Below are 19,821 nucleotides of genomic sequence, written 5' to 3' on the forward strand. Positions count from 1 at the left end.
GATGCTGAGATCGCCCCTATGTAGCTGAATTACAGCATTGCTATGAGCGCTGACCACAGGGTGTCGCTGACAGCAGTCTGGCATCAACAACCATAGAGGTCTGCAGGAGACCTCTGGTTTTCATGCCGATGCATCGCTGACCCCTGATCAAGTGACGGGGGTCAGCGGTGCGTGCATTTCCAGCCAGATGGTTGGAAGCGCTTGTTAAATTTAACTAGTTAATAGGCACGGACGGATCACGATTCAGCCCGCACCTATTGCTGACATGTCCCGGCTTTGATGCAGGCTAACCGCCGAAGCTCGTATCAAAGCAGGGGTTCTGCCATCGGACGTAATGCAATAGCAAATGCACGCAGGAGCAAAGACCTTCATTTTTGGAGATATGTCCAGTGGTCTGATGAAAATAAAATTGAACTTTTTGTGCATAATGACCATCGTTACATTTGAAGGAAAAAGGGAGAAACTTGGAAACCTAAGAGCGCTATCCCAACTGTGAAACACGGGCGTGGCGGCATCATGTTGTGGGTTTGTTTTGCTGCAGGAGGGACTGGTGCACTTCACAAAATAGATTGCATAATGAGAAACGAAGATTATGTGGCAATACTGAAGCAACATCTCAAGACATCAGCCTGGTTAAACCTTGGGCAGAAATCTGGGGTCTCCAAATGAACAATGACCCAAAACATACTGCCAAAATGGTAACAAAGTGGGGATAACAAAGTCAATGTTTTGGAGTGGCCATCACAAAGCTCTGATCTCAATCCTATTGAAAATTTATGAGCAAAGCTGAAAAGGCAGGTGCGAGCAAGGTAACATACAAACCTGGATCAGTTACACCAGTTTTGTCAGGAGGAATGGGCCCAAATTCTGACCAACTATTAACTATTGTGAGAAGCTTGTGGCAGGATAACCCAAACATTTGACCCAAGTCGTTCAGTTTAAGAGCAATGGTACCAAATACTAATGAAATGTATGTAAACTTTTGACTTTGCAGTAAGTAATAAAAATGCCTTAAAACATTCTCTTTCTCTCATTATTCTTTTTAAATAGTGTATATAAACTTTTAGTTTCAACCGTACATCACATAGGATACACTGCGACTACTGTTTATGAGTTGCCCGCCAGGGTCGTGGAGTACTTGGTATCGGGCCCGGTACTTGAAGGGGATGTCACGGTGGCTGTGACCCGGTCCGTGGCCCTGGGCGCCGAATTAAAAGGTAAAGGTCTTTAAAGGGGTTTTGAATAAAGTTTGTGTTCGTGACGCCACCTGTGGTATTTGGTCAGTAGGGACCGATGCTGCTTAAAGGGGTCCTCTGAAGTGATGTTATGGCAGCCAGATGGTTTAACTTCCCACAGGTGAAGTAGATCCCCAGGGCTCTCGATGTGTAGATGGAGATAGTGAATGGTGCAGTAAAAACGGAGGACAGAGGTTTGCAGTTTATTTACTTGGTTTACTGAAGCTTCATGCAACCGCAGTCCAGGGCACCAGATCACAGCTACAGACAGGGTCCGGCTGGCTTGGAAGCAAATTCAGAGTCCCCTTTACCAGGTGGGGTTAGAAGCCTTCCCATTTGCTCAGTGAAGTTGTAGTCCCTTACTGCCTATGGCTTCTGGCAAGTTCCTCACAGTTCTCTCTGTCCTCCATATAGGTTAGGACACAAACCCGTATGACAGGTGGCTCGAGCCTTTTTACAGGGTCTCTATCATGACCCAGGCTCTATATGCCACTGTGCCTCCTGGGTACTAGGGCGGACAGGTTACTTGTAATAATCAAGCTGTCCTCCGATTTCTGCTATGCCTCCTAGAGTCCGACACAGCCTCGGTCTTCCGGCTACCAAAATCTGCGCTCAGCTAGAGAAGTAGCCCAAACACTGCTCTGCTCCCCTGGTGTCACTCTCCTGTGCTTCCTTCTCCTGCACGCTCACTAAACAATATTCTTCCTTTCATATTCTCTCTCTTTCTCCAGGAGCTGCAGCAAATCTGGCTGCATGGTCCCTTCAGTCCTTCCGACACTCAAGGTCTGACTGCTCTCTTCTCTGTCCTCTGACAGACTGCCTCCCTTTCTTTCCCTCCAGACCAGAATGTAGGGAAGTTCCCCTTAATCCGGGTTCAGAGCTCCCCCTTCTGGCCTGGAGTTGGAACATGTTGTGTGTATGGTGATTACCTGGTGATAGAGATCTTCCTTCCCTTCCAAGCGTGACATCACTCTCCCCATGAGGAAAGCAATTCCACTGTGACGACCAGGACCCTGGGGCGTCACATTTACATCAAATGGATACACCGATTGCTGTATATATATCATATAGAATACACTGAGATTCTAAATTTTACTTTGCATAGGAGACACTGAGACTACTGAATACATCACATGGATATACTGTACCTACTGTGGTATATACATCATACAGGATACACTGAAATTCTAATTTATACATCACATAGGATACACTGATACTGCTGTGTACTTCACATAGGAGACACCATCACTACTGTATACACAGCAAATAGGATACACTGACTCTGTGGCATGCACCACAGGTGGGGGGGGTCAGGAATGCAGAATGCATATTCTCCACCCACAAATAATATCCTTTTCGAGGCACTAGCCATTGCCAAATGTAATTCAGTGCTGCATGTACCATGGTGGCGTTCAATAGTGAGAGCTGTGTGCGTGTGCTTGCACTCTATGGTATCATTAAAAGTTGCAGTGTACAAGTTTCCATGCAATGTCACCCAATGGGGATCTGCCTGAATGCAAATTGTATTTTATCCCTACTGTTCCTCAGAGCATTCCTTTTTTGTTTTAATCCGCCATAAGTTTCCAGAGATATGGACTTTTTTCTTTAGTGCTAATTTTTGTGGTTTCTACCAAGGGAATGTTGCTCACAGGAATCTTTGTGAGCATGTTTTTATGCTGCTCTGTATAGTTAAACTCAGAGCACTGCATTGGGAGCCCATGGATACTGAAGTGCACCAGATCCAGCAATCCGTCTAGGTTTAGAGTAGCACTTACAAGCAGGGGCTTAACAACTGTGGTTGCAGAGGTCACGACCGCAACCAGGCCCATGGGGGAGGGCATGCTGACGCCAGCACGATATTTAACTAGTTGTACACCCTTGGATGCACATTCAGGTGACGGGTATTGCAGCACAGAAACCCGTCAGGTCCGTGCGTGGCAATATACGCTGCCGGCCAAACCGCAGCTGACACTGGCGTGCATATTAGGCTACTTTCACACTAGCATCGGTACGGGGCCGTCGACGCAAGCTGGGAAAAAAATGAACAACGGGGGCAGCGGATGCAGTTTTACAACACATCCGCTGCCCCATTGTAATGTCCAGGGAGGAGGGGGCGGAGTTTCGGCCACGCATGCGCGGTCGGAAATGGCGGACTCAACATACAAAAAAATGTTACATGGAACTTTTTTGGGGCCGACGGTCCGCCAAAACACGACGCATCCGTCACACGACAGATGCGACGTGTGGCCATTAGTGTTGAGCATTCCGATACCGCAAGTATCGGGTATCGGCCGATACTTGCAGTATCGGAATTCCGATACCGAGTTCCGATACTTTTGTGGTATCAGGAATCGGTATCGGATCCATATTAATGTGTAAAATAAAGAATTAAAATAAAAAATATTGATATACTCACCTCTCCGGAGGCCCCTGGACATCACCGCTGGTAACCGGCAGCCTTCTTTGTTTAAAATGAGCGCGTTTAGGGACTTCCATGACGTCACGGCTTCTGATTGGTCGCGTGCCGCTCATGTGACCGCCACATGACCAATCAGAAGCCGCGACGTCATTCTCTGGTCCTAAACTCCTCATTCTTGGAATTTAGGACCTGAGAATGACATTGCGGCTTCTGATTGGTCGCGTGGCGGTCACATGAGCGGCACGCGACCAATCAGAAGCCGCAACGTCATTCTCAGGTCCTAAACGCGCTCATTATAAGCAAAGAAGGCTGCCGGTTACCAGCGGTGATGTCCAGGGGCCTCCGGAGAGGTAATTATATCAATATTTTTTATTTTAATTCTTTATTTTACACATTAATATGGATCCCAGGGCCTGAAGGAGAGTTTCCTCTCCTTCAGACCCTGGGAACCATCAGGATACCTTCCGATACTTGGTGTCCCATTGACTTGTATTGGTATCGGGTATCGGCGATATCCGATACTTTTCGGGTATCGGCCGATACTATCCGATACCGATACTTTCAAGTATCGGACGGTATCGCTCAACACTAGTGGCCTTACGTCGCAATGCGTCGGTAATACAAGTGTATGGAGAACGCATCCTGCAGGCACTTTTGCATGATGCGTTTTTCACCTAAGCGACGCACTGCGACGTACGCCAGAAAATGCTAGTGTGAAAGTAGCCTTACTGGGGGTGCATGGAAGTGACTAAATCTACTTCCATCGCTTTCAGACTAAAGTCAGCTGCTGTCTTCAGAAGAGGACTCCACCTAGTGGGGAAGCAGAGGGAAGATGAGTAATTGTTTATTTTTTTTCTAAGCATTAAAGAACAGCGGAAGACCATGGGACATATACCAGGATGGGAAATATACAGCATATATCAGAATGGAGGATAGACACTAGGAAAGGGTGCAGGATAAATGACATATATGCAAAGATGGGGGATATGTAAACACCAGAATAGGGCTCAGGATAAGGGACACACCTGTCAGGTTTGGGAGTTATATAAACCAGGATGGGGCCCGGAATAAGGGACATATATACCAGGAAGGGGAACATATATACCAGGATAGATATATATATATATATAATCAGTTGTGCGCAAAAGTTTACTTACCACAGTAGAATTTTTCCTTTCTTGTCTTTTTTATTCTTCAGAGAATATGAATGATAACACCAAAGCTTTTTCTCCAATCATGGCTAATGGTTGGGTGTAGCCATTTATTGTCAAACTACTTTCTCTTTTTAAATCATAATGACAACCCAAAACATCCAAATTAAATGGATCAAAAGCTCGCATACCCTAGTGATTTGGGGTTTGAATGGCTACTAAAGGTAACATTCTCACCTGTGACCTGTTTCCTTGTAATCAGTGTGTGTGCATAAAAGCTGAGTGAGTGTCTGGGATCCAGACAGACTCTTGCATCTTTCATCCAGCCACTGACGTTTCTGGATTGTGAATTCAAATTTCAAAAAACTGACCGTCACTTCCAAGTGTGAACAGGTGCTGAACATAGAGTCAACAACTTGTACACAGTCAAATAAATAAGGCAGCACACTGCGGCGCTAAAACATGCAAATATGAAACATTAAAATATTGAACTGCATTACTGCACTAGAAATATGAAAAAATGAGAGCGTTTAGCGCATAAATTGGCCAATTCATGTGTACCTGGTAGCCACATTAGGGCATCTCTCGTATACCAGGTCCTAAACTTTCCTTTCCTCGCTGAGAATAAACGTCTTCATTTGAATGGGTACCTGTGAAACCTCTTCTTAGACTTAATTTCTCTCTGTGGAGGGGTAATGGACCTGCTGTCATTAAAACACCTGTGGGTAAGAGGCGGAGGAGTGCTCACACTTATTGTGTAAGTGTTCACACTTATTCTATGTTTGGAAGTGATGGTCAGTTTTTTTAAATTTGTATTCATTAGCCTTCTGACTGAACACTCCTCCGCCTCTTAGCCACAGGTGTTTTAATCGCAGCAGGTCCATTAGCCTTCCACAGAGAGAGAGAAATTTAGTCTGAGAAGAGGTTTCACAGGTACCCATTCAGATGAAGACGTTTATTCTCAGCGAGGAAAGGAAAGTTTAGGACCTGGTATATGAGAGATTCCCTAATGTGGCTACCAGGTACACATCAATTGGCCAATTTATGCGCTAAATGCTCTCATTTTTTCATATTTCTAGTGCAGTAATGCAGTTCAATTTTCATGTTTCATGTTTGCATGTTTTAGCGCCGCAGTGTGCTGCCTTATTTATTTGACTGTTTCTGGATTGTGAGTCATGGGGAAAGCAAAAGAATTGTCAACGGATCTACGGGTAAAGGTAGTTGAACTGTATAAAACAGGAAAGGGATACAAAAAGATATCTAAGGAAATGGTAATGCCAATCAGCAGCGTTCAAACTGTGATTAACAAATGGAAAATCAGGGGCTCTGTAAAAAAAACAAACCATGGTCAGGTAGACCAACAAAAATGTCATCCACTACTGCCAGGAAAATTGTTCGGGATGCAAAGAAAAACCCACAAATAATATCAGCTGAAAAACAGGACTCTCTGAAAACTAATGGTGTGGCTGTTTCAACATGCACAATAAGGAGGCACTTGAAGAAAAATGGGCTGCATGTTCAAGTCGACACAAGAAAGTCATTACTGTGCAAATGGCACAAAGCATCTCACCTACAATATGCTAAACAGCTCAATATATATAAATCCAGGCTCATAGTGCAAAGTGTCCAAAAACCATGTCCTGGACACTGTCAATTCCTGCTCCAAAAGGCACTAATATAATTTCAGGAGAACAAAAGGAGCGTTCAAAAAGCAAAATAAAAAAGTACAAAATTTTATTGAAACATCGAAGAAACACATACAAACAAATACTTAAAATAAAGACACTAAAGACCACCCCTTACACCCGCACTGGTCCTCAAAAATGTATCACATACTAATAGTACAGGAAAACGTGTCACACAGAAGTGGTACAAAGGGATAACCATGTCCATACATACCACTATAGACCAATTGGACTGCACACCTCAAAACACTATGTCTCTGGTCCCAAGTATAGACCTAAATGAGGCTTACAGACAGTACTGCAACATCAGCGGTCTACAGTCCAGGACACACTCTAGGAGACCAGTTAAACTGCCGGTACTGTGAATGCATATAGCGTAACAAACGCAGTGAAAGCAGTCTCCTAACGTTCCTCTTACCCGGGTGAAGGGATCGATAGAGTTGGGCGACACACCCGACGCGCGTTTCGCTCCAGCGTTCTATTTGCTTTCTCAAGGGGAAGTGTCTTTACTCCACCAGAGGGGCCTTATATCCAATACTTCCGGTCACATGATTAATCACGTGACCCGGAAGTCAGCGGGGCTGCTAGTGAACGGCGCACGCGTCCATGGCCCCTGACGCGGCAACCACCCCGCCCAGCCAGGCTACCGAGCCAAGTGAGTGGGAGCATGGGGTTACCATGACACCCAGTCACCGGCCAGGGACGCCGGGCGGCCGGACTGAGGAGGGGCGTAGTCGGGAGCAAACGGGCGCACTGCAGGCCAGGACCGTTCCAAGGCATGGAGATACTTAAAGGAGAATGTACACAACAGACACAATATAATGACAAGGATTAGTCACATCTAACAATAAGATAATGACAATGTGATAAAAGATATTTAGTCACAAACAAGATAATAATAATAATAATAATTTTATTTATATAGCGCCAACATATTCCGCAGCGCTTTACAAATTATAGAGGGGACTTGTACAGACAATAGACATTACAGCATAACAGAAATACAGTTCAAAACAGATACCAGGAGGAGTGAGGGCCCTGCTCGCAAGCTTACAAACTATGGGGAAAAGGGGAGACACGAGAGGTGGATGGTAACAATTGCTTTAGTTATTCGGACCAGCTATAGTGTAAGGCTCAGGTGTTCATGTAAAGCTGCATGAACCAGTTACCTGCCTAAGTATGTAGCAGTACAGACACAGAGGGCTAATACTGCATAAAGTGTATGAGAACATGATGCGAGGAACCTTTTTTTTTTTTTTTTTTTTTATAAATAGGCCACACAGGGATCGTTAGGTTAATGCATTGAGGCGGTAGGCCAGTCTGAACAAATGAGTTTTTAGGGCATGCTTACAACTGTGGGGATTGGGGATTAATCGTATTAACCTAGGTAGTGCATTCCAAAGAATCGGCGCAGCACGTGTAAAGTCTTGGAGACGGGAGTGGGAGGTTCTGATTATTGAGGATGCTAACCTGAGGTCATTAGCGGAGCGGAGGGCACGGGTAGGGTGGTAGACTGATACCAGGGAGGAGATGTAGGGTGGTGCTGAGCCATGGAGTGCTTTGTGGATGAGGGTAGTAGTTTTGTACTGGATTCTGGAGTGGATGGGTAGCCAGTGTAATGACTGGCACAGGGTAGAGGCATCGGTGTAACGGTTGGTGAGGAATATGATCCTGGCTGCAGCATTCAGGACAGATTGGAGCGGGGAGAGTTTTGCAAGAGGGAGACCGATTAGTAGAGAGTTACAATAGTCCAGACGAGAATGAATAAGTGAAACAGTCAGAGTTTTTGCAGAGTCGAAATTAAGAAAAGGGCGAATTCTAAAAATGTTTTTGAGATGCAGGTAAGAAGAGCGAGCCAGTGATCGGATGTAGGGGGTGAATGAAAGGTCAGAATCAAGGATGACCCCAAGGCAGCGGGCATGTTGCTTTGGAGTAATGGTGAAACCGCACACGGAGATGGCAATGTCAGGCAAAGGTGGGTTAGTAGAGGGAGAGAACACGAGGAGTTCAGTTTTTGACAGGTTTAGTTTCAGATAGAGGGAGGACATGATGTTAGAGACAGCGGTAAGACAATCACTGGTGTTTTCTAAAAAGGTCGGTGTGATATCGGGAGCAGAAGTGTATAATTGGGTGTCGTCAGCATAGAGATGGTACTGGAAACCAAATCTACTGATTGTTTGTCCAATAGGGGCAGTATACAACGAGAAGAGTAGGGGGCCTAGGACTGATCCTTGAGGAACCCCAACAGTAAGGGGAAGGTGAGAGGAGGAGGAACCAGCAAAACATACAGTGAAGGATCGGTCAGAGAGATAGGAGGAGAACCAGGAGAGAACGGTGTCCTTGAGGCCGATGGAGCGGAGCATAGTGAGGAGGAGCTGATGATCCACAGTGTCGAATGCTGCAGAGAGATCCAGATATAAATAAGATATAAATAAGTACAATGACAAATCATATAGAAGGCATATATTGAGTCCGTATGATCTTTCAGCATGCCAGTCTGAGGTCCAAGTTTTCAAAGGATACCAGGAACACCATGTAAAAAAACTATGATAAACACAAAAACAAATAATTAGGATTAAAACAATTAAAAAAGGTGAAGCAGACACCTTACAGCGGAGGGAAGAAAAAAGATCTTAACAGGGGCTACAAAAACGGGGCAAAATTGAGAGATTCATTAAGACCCCCGGGTCTGCAGTGCGCACGCGCCCGTTTGCTCCCAGCTTCGCCCCTCCTCGGTCCGGCTGCCCGGCGTCCCTGGCCGGTGACTGGGTGTCATGGTAACCCCATGCTCCCACTCACTTGGCTCGGTAGCCTGGCTGGGCGGGGTGGTTGTGGCGTCGGGGGCCATGGACGCGTGCGCCGTTCACTATCAGCCCCGCTGACTTCCGGGTCACGTGATTAATCATGTGACCGGAAGTATTGGGTATAAGGCCCCTCTGGTGGAGTAAAGACACTTCCCCTTGAGAAAGCAAATAGAACGCTGGAGCGAAACGCGTGTTGGGGGTGTCGCCCAACTCTATCGATCCCTTCACCCGGGTAAGACGAACGTTAGGAGACTGCTTTCACTGCGTTTGTTACGCTATATGCATTCACAGTACCGGCAGTTTAACTGGTCTCCTAGAGTGTGTCCTGGACTGTAGACCCCTGATGTTGCAGTACTGTCTGTAAGCCTCATTTAGGTCTATACTTGGGACCAGAGACATAGTGTTTTGAGGTGTGCAGTCCAATTGGTCTATAGTGGTATGTATGGACATGGTTATCCCTTTGTACCACTTCTGTGTGACACGTTTTCCTGTACTATTAGTATGTGATACATTTTTGAGGACCAGTGCGGGTGTAAGGGGTGGTCTTTAGTGTCTTTATTTTAAGTATTTGTTTGTATGTGTTTCTTCGATGTTTCAATAAAATTTTGTACTTTTTTATTTTGCTTTTTGAACGCTCCTTTTGTTCTCCTGAAATTATAATATGCTAAACAGCGCAGAGACAAGCCTCAAAACTTCTGGAACAAGGTAATTTGTAATGATGAGACCAAAATTGAACTTTTTGGCCACAACCATAAAAGATACATGTGGAGAGAGGTCAACAAGGCCTATGATGAAAGGAGCACCATTCCTACTGTAAAGCACAGAGGTGGATCACTGATGTTTTGGGGATGTATGAGCTTCAAAGGCACAGGAAACTTGGTAAAAGTTGAAGAAAAGATGAATACAGCATGTTATCAGCAAAAACTGGAGGCAAATTTGCACTCATCAGCCCAGAAGCTGCACATGGGATGTACTTGACATTCGAACATGATAACGATCCAAAACACAAGGTCAAGTCGATGTGTCATTGTCTACAGCAGTACAAAGTGTATGTTCTGGAGTGGCCATCTTAGTCTCCTGACCTCAATATCATTGAGCCATTCTGAGGAGATCTCAAGCACGCATTTCATGCTAGACAGCCCAGGAATTTACAGGAAATGGAGGCTTTTTGCCAAGAAGAGTGGGCAGCTTTACCATCTGAGAAAATAAATAACCTCAACCACAACTAACGCAAAAGACTTCAAGCTTTCATTGATGTTAGAGAGGGAAATACAAGGCATTAAGAAATGGGGTTTGTGAACTTTTGAGTAGGGTCACTGGGATGTTTTGTGTTGTCAGAGAAAACACAGTAGTTTGACAATAAGTGGCTTCACCCAACCACTAACCTTGAGTGGAGAAAAAGGTGTTATAATTCATATTCTCTGAAAAAGGCCAAGAAAGCAAAAATTCTGCCAGTGTATGTAAACTTTTGAGTACAACTGTATATAAATGTGGTATCATTGTAATTGTATTGACTATAAGAATAAAGCTGCCTTATCAATTTTACAACATGTGAAATGACATGAAAAAAACTCCTGATTTGCTGTTTTTTGCTCATTACGCCTCCCATAAATCAGAATAGAAAGCAAGCAAAAAATGTCATGTGCCCAAAAATGGTACCAATCAGAACATCAACTCGTCATGCAAAAAACAAGCCCTCACATGACTCTGTCGGACGGAATATGGAACATTATAGGTCCCAAAATATAGCAATGCAAAAAGCATCTTTTAGTGTGTGACAGCTGCCAAACATAAAAACCCGATATAAATCTGGTATCGCTGTAATTGCACCGACTCAAAGAATAAAGTTGTCTAATCACTTATACTGTACAAGAAACGGCGTAAAAAATAAATAAAACCAATTCTTCACCTGCCTATTTTTTTATTTTAAATTCTGCCTCCCAAAGATCGCAGTAAGGTTTTGGGTCACATTTATCATGTGCTCTACACTGAGTGCTTACACCAGGGTTTCCGTGTAAATCTCTGAAATACATGATTCATACAGAACTCTCAGCGGAAATTTCCCTGTAATGGAGCAGACAGAGGTGTACTTTGTAAAATGGGGTCACTTATGGGGGGTTCTGCTGTGCTGGCACCTCTGGGGCTCTCCAAGTGGGTCATGGCACCCGCAGACCATAACAGTAAAATCTGCACTGTAATATGGCAGAGCTTTGCACTGTGCCCGGAAAGTATTTCCCGATTACATGGAGGTTAGTGGCGCATATAGCAAAAATGGACCTCAGTTTGTTGTAAAAATTTCTCCTAATAGACCTTAGAAAAGTTAAAAACTTGGGGCTAAAACAACATTTTAGTGGTAAAAATTTAATTTATTCTTTCTTCACCGCTCAATGGTATAAAATTCTGTGAGGCACATGTGGTGTCAATATGATCACTACACCCCTAGAGGGGGAGGGGGAGAGTAGTTTGTAAAATGAGCTCATATATGGGGGGTTTCTTTTGTTGTGGAAAAACTTGGGGCTAACAACACTTTTGTGTGAAAAATTTGATCTTTTTTCTTATTTTCCCAACTCATTGTTATAAACTCCTGTGAAGCACCTGATTGTCAAAGTGCTCACCACACATCTATATACATTCCTTGAGGGGCCTAGTTTCCAAAATAGGGTCACCTCTGAGGGGTTTCCACTGTTTGGGCACATCAGGAGCTCTCCAAATGGGACATGCTGTCTTCTAATTATTCTATCAACTTTTACGTTCAAAAAGTAAAATGACGCTTCTTCCCTTCCGAGCTATGCCGTGCGCCTAAACAGTACTTTTTTTTCTTCTTCCTCCTATGGGCTATCGTTATACAACAATTTTTATGGTGCAATTTCTCCTGTTACGCTTATGAAAAATTTGGGGCTAAAAAAACATTTTTGTTGTGAAAATATATCTTTTTTTAACTTTCACTGCTCAATGTTATAAACTTCTGTGAAGCACCTGGGTGTTCAATGTGGTCAACATACATCTAGATAATTTCCCTGAGGGGTCTAGTTTCCAAAATAGTGTCACTTGTGGGGGATTTTCACATCAGGGGCTCTCCAAACATGACACGGTGTTTGCTAATTGTGCCAGAAAATTTTACATTCAAAAGTCAAGTGGCGCTCATTCCCTTTCGAGCTCTGCCGTGGTTCCAAACTGTGGTTTTCCCCCATTTGCACAAAAATTTGGGGGTCTATTTTTTCCTGTTACCCTTGTGAAAAAAAGGTAAATGTTCATTTTTTTTTACATATTCCAAAACTTCCTTTGAAGCACCTGAAGGGTTAATAAACTTCTTGAATATCGTTTTGAGCACTTCGAGGGTTGTAGTTTTTAGATTGTTGTAACATTTGAGTATTTTCTGTCATATAGAGCCATCAAAGTCATTTCAAATGTAATGTGGTCCCTAAAAAGATGGTTTTGTAAATTTTGTTGGAAAAATGAAATATCTGGTCAACTTTTAACCCTTATAACTTCCTAACCAAAACAATTTGGTTTCAAAAGTTGTGCTGAAGTAAAGTAGACTTGTGCGAAATATTATTTATTATCTCTCTGATTGAAGGGCATATGAATTCAGAGTTTGAAAATTGCTACATTTTCCAAATTTTCTCAAATTTCAGTTTTTTTCATAAATAAACATGTCATATCAAATAAATTACCACTATCATGAAGTGCAATATGTCACGAAAAAATCAGTGGGATCCGTTGAAGCGTTCCAGAGTTATTACCTCATAAAATGGCACTGGACAGAATTGTAAAAATTGGCCTGGTCATTAACATGCAAACCACCTTGGGGGGGTAATGGGGTTAATAGCCCATGAGGCGACGTTTCAGGTCTAAGTTTGAGCCATCTTCACATATATACCAGGATGGGGCTAGGATGAGGGAAAAATACACCAGGATGGAGGTTATATATATATATATATATATATATACAGTGGGGCAAAAAAGTATTTAGTCAGTCAGCAATAGTGCAAGTTCCACCACTTAAAAAGATGAGAGGCGTCTGTAATTTACATCATAGGTAGACCTCAACTATGGGAGACAAACTGAGAAAAAAAAATCCAGAAAATCACATTGTCTGTTTTTTTATCATTTTTTTTGCATATTATGGTGGAAAATAAGTATTTGGTCAGAAACAAACAATCAAGATTTCTGGCTCTCACAGACCTGTAACTTCTTCTTTCAGAGTCTCCTCTTTCCTCCACTCATTACCTGTAGTAATGGCACCTGTTTAAACTTGTTATCAGTATAAAAAGACACCTGTGCACACCCTCAAACAGTCTGACTCCAAACTCCACTATGGTGAAGACCAAAGAGCTGTCAAAGGACACCAGAAACAAAATTGTAGCCCTGCATCAGGCTGGGAAGACTGAATCTGCAATAGCCAACCAGCTTGGAGTGAAGAAATCAACAGTGGGAGCAATAATTAGAAAATGGAAGACATACAAGACCACTGATAATCTCCCTCGATCTGGGGCTCCACGCAAAATCCCACCCCGTGGGGTCAGAATGATCACAAGAACGGTGAGCAAAAATCCCAGAACCACACGGGGGGACCTAGTGAATGAACTGCAGAGAGCTGGGACCAATGTAACAAGGCCTACCATAAGTAACACACTACGCCACCATGGACTCAGATCCTGCAGTGCCAGACGTGTCCCACTGCTTAAGCCAGTACATGTCCGGGTCCGTCTGAAGTTTGCTAGAGAGCATTTGGATGATCCAGAGGAGTTTTGGGAGAATGTCCTATGGTCTGATGAAACCAAACTGGAACTGTTTGGTAGAAACACAACTTGTCGTGTTTGGAGGAAAAAGAATACTGAGTTGCATCCATCAAACACCATACCTACTGTAAAGCATGGTGGTGGAAACATCATGCTTTGGGGCTGTTTCTCTGCAAAGGGGCCAGGACGACTGATCCGGGTACATGAAAGAATGAATGGGGCCATGTATCGTGAGATTTTGAGTGCAAACCTCCTTCCATCAGCAAGGGCATTGAAGATGAAACGTGGCTGGGTCTTTCAACATGACAATGATCCAAAGCACACCGCCAGGGTAACGAAGGAATGGCTTCGTAAGAAGCATTTCAAGGTCCTGGAGTGGCCTAGCCAGTCTCCAGATCTCAACCCTATAGAAAACCTTTGGAGGGAGTTGAAAGTCCGTGTTGCCAAGCGAAAAGCCAAAAACATCACTGCTCTAGAGGAGATCTGCATGGAGGAATGGGCCAACATACCAACAACAGTGTGTGGCAACCTTGTGAAGACTTACAGAAAACGTTTGACCTCTGTCATTGCCAACAAAGGATATATTACAAAGTATTGAGATGAAATTTTGTTTCTGACCAAATTCTTATTTTCCACCATAATATGCAAATAAAATGTTAAAAAAACAGACAATGTGATTTTCTGGATTTTTTTCTCTCACTTTGTCTCCCATAGTTGAGGTCTACCTATGATGTAAATTACAGACGCCTCTCATCTTTTTAAGTGGTGGAACTTGCACTATTGCTGACTGACTAAATACTTTTTTGTCCCACTGTATATATACCAGAATGAGGAACATATATATGAGGATGGAGGACGTATATACAGTATATATGCTAGGATGGGGCCCTGGTTCAGATCTTGCACTGCGGCCCATCTAACTATAGTTACACCGCTGCTTACAAGATCTGCTAGAAACAACTTATAAGAACTGCAATTCTTGCCTAGCGGAACAGCCATTACCAATATGCTGTAGCGGTGACTGATTACCTAGGCAATGAGCAGTAAGCAATAGAATTAAAAATCCCTCCATTTTGAGGATGGAGAGCATTTTTTAATAACAAGCAAACTCCAAAGTTGCTTGTTTTTTCTTTGCAATTTTAACCATTTAAGATGATGAGAGTTAAACTATAGCATATTTGGTATTTCAGCATTTGTAACTGTCCAGTCTAATTAAATATTCTAATATTTACAAATTTGGTGAACACCAAAACATAAAAGAAAATCTGAAATGACAGAATTGCTGTTTTTTGGTCACTTCACCTCCCCCCAAAAAATGGAGTAAAAAAAAGATCAGAAAGTCATATTAACCCCAAAATGATAGTTTTTGGAAGGCAAGGAGAAAAATCGAAAGCAAAGAGAGGCCCACTCTGACCCTGTCAACCAAGGGCTCCCATGAACCTAGAGTTGCCCCTGGCGGTAGAGTATGGATTCATATATTTCTATAGGTGACATGATATGTCTAAGATCAACAGTATTTATTACGTATTAATGTGTGTTTGTAAAGGAAAGACAAATTCAGCAAATAATTGAAAAACAAGTAAAATAGTGTCCCCTAAAATAGGATTGTCTTTTCTAGGACCACAATGGATTGGTGTTCCTGGAGAGCTGAGAGGTTATGAGTCTGCTCATAGGAGATATGGACGATTACCTTGGAAAGCTCTATTTCAGCCTACAATCAAATTGGTGACAGATGGAATTAAGGTCTCAAATGTTGTGGTCAAATTCATCAGCTTTACTTCAAAACAAATAAGAAATAATTCATTGTGGTAAGTGCTGGGACTTGGGGGTTAACATTTCTACTGTCATGATTCCACCCCTCAGTTTGTCTGGGATGCATTTACTGATGGCTCAGCTGTTCAATCTGGTACAGGGGCATGCAAAGCTGACAGTACTGTTATTGACAGCTCAGTGTCCAGTCTGATGCAGGGGTGTGCTGAGCTGTCGGTGTTTTGATTGACAGCTCGGCCATCCAATCTGAGACTGGGAGGTGCTGGCTGTCTGCAGGTGATCTTTGTCCCAGGTGATTGCTCTGCTACTTAGCTGGGCTGTTAGTTCCAGACCTCTGCCAGAGGTACATTCAACTAAATGTGGTTAGTCTTTGTGCCTTGTGTTCTGCTTGTTGATCTTTCATTGCCTGACCTTAGACCTTGTTCTGACCATCTCTCTGTTTAACCCCTTTGTTCTGATCTGCTATCTCCCTGGTACTTTAAACTAGGACCATTTCCTGACTATGCCTTTGTCTCTTCCCTCTGTTTATGATGTACCCTCCTGACTTTTGACCTTGGACTCCTTGACTATCCCCACTCATGGCTTGTCTGTGAGAAGTGAATGAGCTTCACATTACGTATGGCCTATACATTGTTCTTTTTCACCAGTATGGAACCTGTTCACGTTCTTAGTAACCAGGTGGCAAATTTGATGCAGATGACTCAGGAGCTGGCTAAGGAATGCCAAAGTCTGGAGTCATCACAATGTCAATTGCAGGGTCAGATAATTAATTTAATGAATACTTCCTATTGCCCTCCATTGCTGGCAGTGGCTGTGTCGTCAGTTCCCTTTGATTTACAATTGGTCTCTTCCGAACCTGTAATGGCCCTCCCTGATAAATGTTGGGCAGTTTCAGGTGTTCAGGGAGAACTGTAGGTTATTTTTTACCCTGTGTCCATGGTCGTCAAGGGATGAGTTCCAGCGTGTGGGAACAATCATGTCCCTACAAGGGGGTCCTCAGACCTGGGCATTTTCCTTGTCTCCACAAGCCCCAAAATGATCTTCTGTGGACACCATTTTTGACAATTTAGGTCTGATCTATGACAAACCCGACAGAATTCAGGTTGCTGATGCTAAGATCAGGAACCTGGCACACGGGATTCGCACAGCTGAGGACTACTGCACTGAATTCCAGAGGTTCACTGAAGTTCTGTGGAACGATGCAGCTCTCAGGTGCCTGTTTCACAAAAGCGTTTCTGAAACTCTTAATGACGCTCTGGTCCTTTATGATGACCATTGTTCTCTGGCAAAGGCCATGACCCAAGTCATACGAATGTACCCCATAATCAGTGAGAGATGGTGTAAACAGTACGCTGCCTTTTATACTTACCCAGAGCAGGTTCATTTACTGGTAGTAAATCCATTGGAGGTTAGAGTTGCCAGTCTTCGTGTTGTGGAGAAAAATGTAGACAATATCTCGGACTCTGTAGGTACTGTGGTCTCTCTGTACATTTTATTAAAAATTGCCCAACTCGTCCTCAGGCAAGCAAACTGTCAAGGGAATGTTTGAGTCTGCCTGACGGCCAGGAAGGTCACTCAGACTCCCAGGTACCTTTTTCTTCCTGTGATAAAGTACTGAAAAATATGGTGTTATCCTTCAAGAACCAGGTGTTATTATTTATCAACATTGGCGGTCATTGACTGTGGGTCTCTAACTTTGGTCTGCTAACTTTATTGATTATGGACTTGTTTTGAAGTTAGGATTAGGATTAGTTTAGAAAGATCCATTCAAATCTTTGCCATTGACAAGAAACTGTTAGCCCGGGAATCTGGTCAAGGGGGTAACGGTGGATTTCACACTTAAAGTGGGATAGTTCCACTCTGAATACATCTCCTGTTTTGTTTTGCATAATTTACCTGGGGTTTGGTACTGGAACTTCCATGGTTGCATATTCATAATCCTGTTATTGATTGGTGTCAGAAGTACATTGTTAAATGGAGTCCCAATTGATACAAGAAATATCTAAAATCTGTGCAAATATGATTCGCTAGTCTGAAGGGTATGCTGGGGTACCTGAACGACTTTAGAGATGCACTGTATTCTTGGAAAAAGACACAGATGATTGACCTCGTGGAGACCAAAACATCCAACACCACGGAGACACCATCACGTGTTTCTCAACGCAGTGATCCAGAACACTGCCCCCAAATATGCAAATGCATGTAGAGGAGCTGCGGAGACACCATCACGTGTTTCTCAACGCACAACAACCAAGGGAAGGGCAGCATCCAATAAAGGAAAACATCCAATAAAAGAAAACCAGCTGTCTGTGGATGGATACCATGCTTGGCATAGGTGGTTTTCCTTTATTGGATGTTTTCCTTTATTGGATGCTGCCCTTCCCTTGGTTGTTCCTTCCCGGGGAAAGGCCTGGCTATTCACTGCCTGCGTTGAGAAACACGTGATGGTGTCTCCGCAGCTCCTCTACATGCATTTGCATATTTGGGGGCAGTGTTCTGGATCACTGCGTTGAGAAACACGTGATGGTGTCTCCGCGGTGTTGGATGTTTTGGTCTCCATGAGGTCAATCATCCGTGCCTTTTTAGACTTTCTACTAGGCACTGCTCCAGATAGCCAGTTTCCTACTCCACACTGATGAGGGGCAAAAAAAACCAAAACAGCTGTCTGTGGATGGATACTATGCTTGGCATAGGTGGTTTTCCTTTATTGGATGTTTTCCTTTATTGGATGCTGCCCTTCCCTTGGTTGTTCCTTCCCGGGGAAAGGCCTGGCTATTCACTGCCTGCGTTGAGAAACACGTGATGGTGTCTCCGCAGCTCCTCTGCATTCTTGGAAAAAGAGGCAGAGATACTACCTCCTTCATCCTTATGCTATTAATTTTGTCCCTAATGCCAAATTACAAAAAGCTCACCATTACAATTTGACTGGGCCTGAACAGACCACCATAAAAGAATATGTTAACGAAAATTTACTGAAAGGTCATATCAGTCCTTCTTCCTCCTCTTTAGCTGCTGGATTTTTCTTTGTAAAAAGAAAGATGGGGTTCTCTGCTCTTGCCTCAATTTCTGAGAACTAAACAAACTTATGGGTAAAAATACTTACCTGCTTCCACTCATCCCCGACCTATATAATCAGCTTCTGGAGGCCAGGTGGCTTTGTAAACTTGATCTTAGAGGGGCTTACAATTTGATACGCATTTGGAAGAGTGATACGTGGAAAATAGAGTTCTTAGCGTCTGAGGGTCTACTTGAAAATCTTGCCATGCCATTTAGGTTACTAGCACCTGCTATTTTTCTAATTTCTATGAATGATATTTTCTCTAATTGCACTGGAAAACTTGTTGTGATTTACCTAGATGATATTTTAATTTTCCCGCCCGATTTTGACTCACACCAGGAACATGTTTGTGCTATATTACAAAGATTGAGAGAGAAATTTGCTAAATTAGAGAAATGTGTTTTCTTTCTGTTCAGGGGATTTCATTCTTGAGGTTTATCTTGTCAGCAGAAGGGTTTAAGATGGATCCTGGGAAGGTGCAGGCCATTATTGATTGGGTTCAACAGTCTTCCTATGATTGACAGCTCAGTGTCCAGTCTGGTGCAGGGACGTGCTGAGCTGTCAGTGTTCTGATTGCCAGCTTGACTGATCAAATTGAGACTGGGAAGTGCTGAGAAGGCTACTCCCTTATTTATTTTAGGGCTACTTTGAGATTGGGAACACTCTGAACTACGATTAAGAATCAGTCGGTTTGAAACGCGTAAGGCCAGGAGTTTCCTGTGTTATTTGCCTTTTATCTAAATCAATGGTTTTATGCCATAATTTTAACCATGTTGTACATTAAAGATTTTTGTTTTAAATAATTTTTCACCGATGGATCTGTTGCTGGATACCTTTTCCTTCTTTAACACATGCATGAACACTTTCCTGGAGTGCTTCCTGTCCAGGCCCACTGAACAATGCTGCCTTTGGAAACCAAGTACTTAAGCCCCAGATCCTGTGACTCCTCCATCA

The 19,821-nt window shown here is 43.3% G+C and overlaps 1 protein-coding gene across 2 annotated transcripts in view; it reads left to right on the forward strand.

Annotated features, from left to right (window-relative positions):
* Positions 1-19,821, forward strand: part of GGT5 (gamma-glutamyltransferase 5) — a 184,466-nt gene that overhangs the window by 85,254 nt on the left and 79,391 nt on the right. For both annotated transcript variants that reach the window (XM_069757388.1, XM_069757378.1), the window contains exon 4: positions 15,658-15,847. In XM_069757388.1, the coding sequence (XP_069613489.1) occupies positions 15,658-15,847 (190 nt within the window). The remainder of the gene's footprint in view (positions 1-15,657; positions 15,848-19,821) is intronic.

The sequence above is a fragment of the Ranitomeya imitator genome, chromosome 1 (assembly GCF_032444005.1).
Source record: "Ranitomeya imitator isolate aRanImi1 chromosome 1, aRanImi1.pri, whole genome shotgun sequence".
NCBI lineage: Eukaryota > Metazoa > Chordata > Amphibia > Anura > Dendrobatidae > Ranitomeya > Ranitomeya imitator.